General features: G+C 42.7%; 1 protein-coding gene across 2 annotated transcripts in view; it reads right to left on the bottom strand.

The window, feature by feature from the left end:
• mgat4b (mannosyl (alpha-1,3-)-glycoprotein beta-1,4-N-acetylglucosaminyltransferase, isozyme B) overlaps positions 1-1,496 on the bottom strand; it is an 88,506-nt gene extending 87,010 nt beyond the window's left edge. For both annotated transcript variants that reach the window (XM_022764495.1, XM_022764496.1), the window contains exon 1: positions 1,242-1,496. In XM_022764495.1, the coding sequence (XP_022620216.1) occupies positions 1,242-1,338 (97 nt within the window). In that variant the 5' untranslated portion in view covers positions 1,339-1,496. The remainder of the gene's footprint in view (positions 1-1,241) is intronic.
• Between the last annotated feature and the right edge of the window lie 5,928 nt (positions 1,497-7,424).

Raw genomic sequence — 7,424 nt, 5'->3', positions numbered from 1 at the left:
CTTCCCCCCTTTCCCCCTTTCCCCTTCTCTACACCTCTCGCCTCCATCTAGCCCCTCTCCTCTTAGTTGGCATATAGTGTATCACACATCCAGCGCTCCCCTGTTTACCTAAGTGCCGGAGCTTCCCCTCACGTTATCAGCATCATGTGTTTTTTCTGCTACAGAATCACATCAAGCTGTTCCCCCTTCATGTAGACCCACTCCTCTCAGCTGACGTGTGGTGCATCATAAACCAAGCGCTCCCCTCAGACCCCGAAGGTTCCCTCCACATCCTCAGGAACAATTATTTTCCATCCAAAGCAACACATCGCAACAAAATCAAACAACCCTTCCTCCCATTACCCATCTCTCTCCCTAATGTAGACCCTCTGTCCTTCTGTTGTGCATCACAAACCAAGCGCTCCCTTCATTACCTCAGGATTTGGAAGTTCCCACAAACAAGCGTCTCCCATGTTTTCTACTCAAAGACTGAAAGAAAATCAAACATCCACCCTCTCCTATCTCCTTCATTATCTACAACCTGTCCTCTTTTCTGGGACATGCTGTATCACGAATCAAGCGCTCCTTTCATTACTTCATGAACTGGAGCTTCCCTTCACATTCACCAGCATCATTTCTCTTTTCTCCTGCAACAAAAATCCAATCAACCCGTCTCCTCACTTCTCCACAGACCCTCTCCCCTCGGCTGGCATGTCATGCATGACAAATCAAGCGCTCCCTTCAATACGGTAGAACCAGAGCATCCCTCTACATACACATGCCTCTTGTGTTTTCAGCTAAACCCCCACCACCACCACCACCACCACCACTTTCCCTTCCATCTCTCCCTCCATCCAGACCCTCTTTTCTTAGTTGGGATGTGGTGCATCACAAACCAAGCGCTCCCCTGATTACCTCAGCTCTGGAGCTTCCCCTCACATCACCAGCATCATGTGTTTTTTCTACAACAGAATCAAATCACCCCCCCCCCACGTCTCCCCCTCATGTAGACCCACTCCTCTTGGCTGGCATGTGGTGCATCGCAAACCAAGCGCTCCCCTCACCTCCACACCATCTGAAGCCTGCAGCCTCACATCAACACCATCGTCTTTTTTTCTGCAATATCCAAAACACAAAGCGGAGACCTCTCTCTGACGACCCCCCCTCTTCACCCCGGAGTATAGAGCATGACAAACCGAGCGTCCCCCCCACATACACACACACAGATACACACACCGGGACACACCGGGATCGCGTCTTACCTCTGGAGCTGCTGAAGGCGGTGTACCAGGACAGGGAGACCAGCCCGCACAGCCCGAACAACAAGACCGTCAGGAAGGAGACATTTCGGAGCCTCATCTCCGGAGCCCCGGGAGCATGTCCGCACCGAGAGGGGGGAGGAGAGGGACGGAGGGAGGGATGGAGGGAGGGGGGAGGCAGGTAGAAAGAGAGAGAGAGGCAGAGAGACAGGTAGACACAGACGGTGAAAGACGGAGAGGCGGGCGGAGCTGTTGCCGTCTGAGCAGCAGCAGCGAGACTGAAAGAGAGAGAGAGGGAGAGGGAGAGAGAGAGGAGGGGAGGAGACATAAACAGGTAGAGAGACATTGGGATAAAGGGGAAAGAGAGAGAGGGTGAGGAACGCGTAAAATAAAGATAATAACGTAAAAGTCTTTATTTATTTTCAAAACACACGTGACCGAGGGTTCAAACAAGGCAGCGAAGCGACATCTGTTCAAAGATAGTAGAAAGATACGAACGCAATTAAAACAGGAGTAAAAACAATTAATGAAAAATAAATTCAACACCAAAGAGACAGTTCAACTTAAAAACGAGACATGAAACTGTAGAAGCTATTTTATCTTGTTATTATTATAGTTTTTTTCCGTTATATTTCGTTTTATTAAATCATTTGTTTTTAAATATTTTTATTTGTTTCATAAATTGAAAGATGGTTTTAGGTTTTGACTCCATAAAGCTCCTGAAGTTTGATGACGCTATAAACCACAAGTTCTGCTCCACCAATCATGTTTCATGTTTCCAGACCAGGTGGGAGTCTGTCGTTAGTCGTTAACTGGCCCATCGCTAAGCCCCGCCCCCACCTGTGTTACTGTCACTACGTCAGACTGAAAGTTCTAGAACCTGAGCTGCCGGCGTGTGTTCTAGAACGTCACTGTAACGGTTCGCAGTGATAATTCATAGTAACTGTGGCAACATTGTTTCCTTTATCTGAGGCAGAAGCAGCTTCTCCTCAGCAGGATAATGCTGCGTTCGCTGTGCGTGGGCAGAGTGGGATAAAACGAGAAAATCGGCCTCATCTAGGGCTCACACATTAAGTCGGTTAGCCCCGGTGCTGACCTGGTAGTCACAGCAGATCAACAGTGGAAGGAGCTGTTTTTAAGTTTTGCCATTACAACATAGCTAACATTAGCATTAGCAGCTGCTTACTCACCAGTCTTGAAGCAATGTGAGTTCAGCATCAAACGCAAACATCTGTCTCAAGAGGTGTAACACAACAACAGAGTAAACTCTTTGAGTGTTTTGCTTCTATTTCTGTCACTTCTTTTCTTCCATTGGAGTTAGCATGCTAACCAGCTAGCCCTACCTCAGATGGACATTCTCGTCACTTTCTGATATCGAGTCTGTGCTGAAGACGAAGCTGCTCAGAGGACATATTATAACCTCTGGTATTGTGAATGCAATGATGGGTGAAGCTCTTTGCAAGCAACAGTCACCACCATCAGGCAAAACACCACCTTATAAATAGTCCCTTTAGAACAAGCTTCTCCTGCTGTGTATCTGGAACAGTTTGTTACCAAGTGAAACCACTAAACAACTGGAGTACAGCTCACATAAAATCATTATACTAGTCTTAACGTTTTTAATGTTTTCATTTTATTTTGGTGGTGCATTTGCAGCTGTTCTGCCAACAGACCCGACAACATGTCTGTAGTTCTTTTCACCTAGTGGGAGATGTCGTCACTGTCAGAAATGCTCACAAGTCAGAGGATGAGGTGAACATCTTTTCCATGATTCAACATGAACGCAGCATTAGAGTCACAGCAGCTGGAGAGTTGAACAAATGTTCGTTTCCACTAGAAAAAGAACAAAAAACAGAGACGTGAAATGGACGGTGGCAGTTACTGTATTATAATTTACAGATTCTCAGATGAGATACAGACAGTAAAACTTCTCAATAGTTTATAGCAGGTGATTTGACACACACAGCACATCATACATGATATCAAACTAACAGACAGAGGCTAAAAAACAGAGTTTGATAATTAACAAAGAGATAATGATTTGAGGAAGAGGACAGACTTGTAGCTTCAGGCACAGAGCTGCTAACGTTAGCTGCTAACTCCCCTGGACCTGCTTCCTCTCAGTGGAGGCTCCAGTTCAGAGGCTGCGAAGGCCGAACTGAAATGAGACGGTCTGAACTATGGTGGATTTTTGATGTGTGTCACCGGCTGTTCCCGCCTTTATCTTTGCGTTGCAAAGTGTGGCTTTAGCTGTTGAAAGACGCACTTGAAGAAGCCTTTAAAATGGGACAGTCCACTGTGACGCAGCCTCTGAAGGATGTGAACCCTAAATTGGGACACAGCTTATTACTGCTAGTTAGCCAGATATGCTAAATTAGCCAAAACTGCTTTGCCCTTTTTCTCTCATGTGTTACTGTTTGGAGGTTTGTGAACCGTCACTGATGAAGTATTTTGTTGGGTTGAACTGAAGTAGAACTGAACTTAACAGAGAGGGCCACACGCTCAAGCAACTGCTCAACGCTGACTGAATATACTTGAATATTACTGTATTAGAGTAAATTAACTCTTTGTATTCTTACCTATTTTTGTTACTTTCTATGGTCTTGGTCACATCCACATGATTTCTTCTATCTAGCTGCAGCAGGAGCTTTAAAAAGCAGCGAGGAGGTTTCAGAGGTTGTTGGTGAATCTCTTGGTTTCAGGTATGAAGGCAAATAAATGGCATCACCTGTTCACTCAATCTCATGCATCTTTAACATAAATTCGTGGCTGCCGGCGGTCACGCTGACACACCACAGGTTCAGTGATCTTTACAATAAATAAACACGACATCAGTAGAAGCAGAAACATGAATCAGTTTGTTGAGAGTCCATCAGCAGCCGAGTGAAAATCCTCTGGGATTAAATCAAAAGGAGCAGATGTAAACCAGCAGATCTTTATATCTCAGCTTCTCACTAATGTTTCTGTCTGTGATGTCAGTGAATGTAAATACCAGTCTTCGTACATATACAGTATATTCTGTTTATATATATATATATATATATATATATATATATGAACAGCAAAAACACTGCTCACCAAACTTTTCTAAAGAACATGAAAAGAGGCCTGATGAATGATGGCAGCTCAGAAACATGGAAGTGGGAGTCAGCTGAGATGAGGCTGCATGAGAGCAAGAGGTGAAGTGGAGGCGACATTTATAGACGGTGCTATGAAGACAAGTCAGTGTGAGGAAGTTTCCAACACGACAATGATCCTGAACACACCGAAGAACCCTCCTCATCTTGTCTTGTCTGTGAGAAATCTTTTTATTTATTACATTTTTCAGATTTGTTTCTATTAAAATTCCTATTTTCTAATATTTCTCAGTCAGGTATTGACTGTTTGACTCGTCTCCAAGTCCGATATGTTGTAATTATAAATATCATAAAATATCACTTTTATTATCTGTCCCTGAATTTTATAGATTTTAATTTCATGCATGTTTTTCTTTACTTATTCACTTTACTCTTAATAAAGATACTCACATTGAGAGTGTTGTGTTGCATCAATACCAATAATGATTACTGCAAAAAGTAATTTAAAAGATGAGTTAATAACTTCCAAACCTTTATTTCCCAAATCAACTCAGTTATAATGAGCAGGGATTGTTTTAAAACTACTTTGTTATCTTAAATATTTTTTGTTGTTTTTCTTATGAATTCAGTCACAACTGTGTTTGGATCTGGCTCATCTGTATCATTTGATTTATTTTGAGTATATAGTTTTGCAGTATATAAGTCGTCCTGCAGCGCCACCTGCTGTCTGAAAAACAGGAAGTCCTCAGATTCCTCACTTACAAGGAAAAGTTATGAATTCATAATTATACTTGAGTGAAAGTACATGATTATTACAGTCAACATCTCAGAACAGACAGGATATTATCTTGTTACACAATATTTAAAAAAGGACTTGAGGGGCTCATGGTGGGTCAGAGGCAGTGGCTGCTCCTTCTACAGGTTTATCACAATCTGCACTCATTGTGTCACACTGACATCTACTGGTCATGTCCATCATGTACAATTCAGTTAGTACAGTAGGACACAAGCAAACATGAAACCCTCTGCAAAACGGTCACATTATACGGCAGATGCAGTGAAAATGAGAACAAATAAACTTTATCATTCTAAATATCATTCTCAAAACAGGACAGGAGAATAAGTTTTATTTAATCTGCACAGCGTACCTTCACTTTCACACTGAGGGAAAATTATCAACAAAAATTGCAATGGTAAAAGTCGTTATAATAATTATAAATACAAATACAAATAATTATTTGTGAAGATCACTGTATAAGCAAAAATTCATTCTGATCCTAATTTGAGCCCATGGGTACAGGGTGTAGTCATGCCCATGTCTCCCCATGACCTCTTCATGATTTCAGATTTAGCCTCCATGTTTTTTCTACTGAAAATCACCAGAATTATGAGGCTGTTCCTGGGTAAATCGATCTGAGGTTACAATCATAGAGCTATAAACCTTTGTCTGATCTGTTTCATTTGTATTTATAAATTTCTGTCTGATCTATTTCATAAATATCTATGAACTTCTGTCTGATTTGTTTGATCTATATCTTCATCCTCTGAAAAATTTAAACATAGATTTAATCTCACAAACACTTACAACTAGTTTTATAGACTCTCTTCTCCAGCTTTAGAATAAATAGTTGAAACCAACCAAGGTGTAAGAAGTTTATCTTAAAATAAATAAATAAATAAAACTTAAAACGGGATGAAAATCAATTTTCTGTTTCTGCCAAGAAGCTACAACGCCGACACATGCGCATAAAGGATATGACGCCAATGACCGGTGACCAAATGAAACAGAGCGTCAAAATCCAAATCACAAAAATCACAAATCTCTCTGATTTGAGTATTGATGGAAACTTTTGGGATAATGTAAGTACACAGCTCAAAAGATATATCAAGTAGGTCTAGTTGTTTAAATGTTTGTATTTTAGTTTGTTTTAGTTAAAATAACTTAATTTAACTAACTAACTAACTAACTAACTAACTAACTAACTAACTAACTAACTAACTAACTAACTAACTAACTAACATAATATAACTGTTGTTCCACAGTGCTGTCGGGGCTGTTCTCACATCGTATTCAGCCCATTAGAAAACTCTCATATCAAGTCTGTTTACCTGTTCTCATTCTTGTTGGCTCCGCCCGCGTCTTCCTCCTGTTACCTAGTCAACCGTGACGTCACGGCACCGCCCGTTGGGCAGTTTAGTTTCACTTCTTGAGCTCGTGGAGCCGCGGCGTCCTCGCCCTCCGTCCAAAGGTAAGCGACACTTTCCACAGTTTGACTCTTGAATGATGTTTGTTCAGGTGAGTGAGGTGTTTACTTCCAGTAGGAACAGCAGAGATGTGACTAACAGTCAGCTCCCAGCTTTGACTGGACACGTCTCACTGGTTCAGGGCTCGAACCGTCCGGTACCAGTGGCGGGAAAAGTCCCGAGTTGTCAGTCAGAAGAAAACGTCCCGACATTGATGTAACTTGTGTTGTTTGTGTGGTTTAAAGTAAAAGTGCAGCACCCCTCCCCCACACGCCTACCAGGCTGTAGGCCTGTTCACTTTAGTTTCATATTAACGTTCCCGCTGTTGCTGCGTCATGTCGCGTGCTGCCATGGTCCCGTCTGTGTAAACTGCGTAGAGGCCATTTTGTGAAGGCGGGATTTGAACCTGTACTTCAGGAGAACCTACAGGTGAAGGTGGAAAGTCTCTGGGAGCTGATGTGGAGGTGAATTCAGGTAACATGGTTCATGTGTGGAGCTTTTGGCTGCGTGCTCTGACCGGATACAGTAGTACAGTACAGTGGGGTTTCAAATGTTGAAGAGCTTTTCAAAGTCCGTCAGACAGAAGTGAAAACTTGCAGCAACATGGAAACTGTCAGATCAGTGTATTGATTATTGGGATGAAGCAGCTGTTCCAAAGCTCCACGGGTTTCCTCCCGTCAGAGCTCTGTGTGTTTGTCATGTGACTGAGAGGAATGATGGGAAATGATGTGTGCGCTCTCCCAGCAGGTTGTTGTGTTGGTGTGACGGTGGGGGCTCTGCTATGGATCAGTGTGAGGACAGAGAGGAGGAAGCCCCTCCCTCTGAAACCTCTCTGTGTGGGCAACATGACAGAACGACCACAGCT

The sequence above is a fragment of the Seriola dumerili genome, unplaced genomic scaffold (genome assembly GCF_002260705.1).
Source record: "Seriola dumerili isolate Sdu_G_001 unplaced genomic scaffold, Sdu_1.0 BDQW01000544.1, whole genome shotgun sequence".
NCBI lineage: Eukaryota > Metazoa > Chordata > Actinopteri > Carangiformes > Carangidae > Seriola > Seriola dumerili.
The sequence above is the reverse complement of the archived record's forward strand: the minus strand, read 5'-3'. Positions and strand labels throughout refer to the sequence as shown.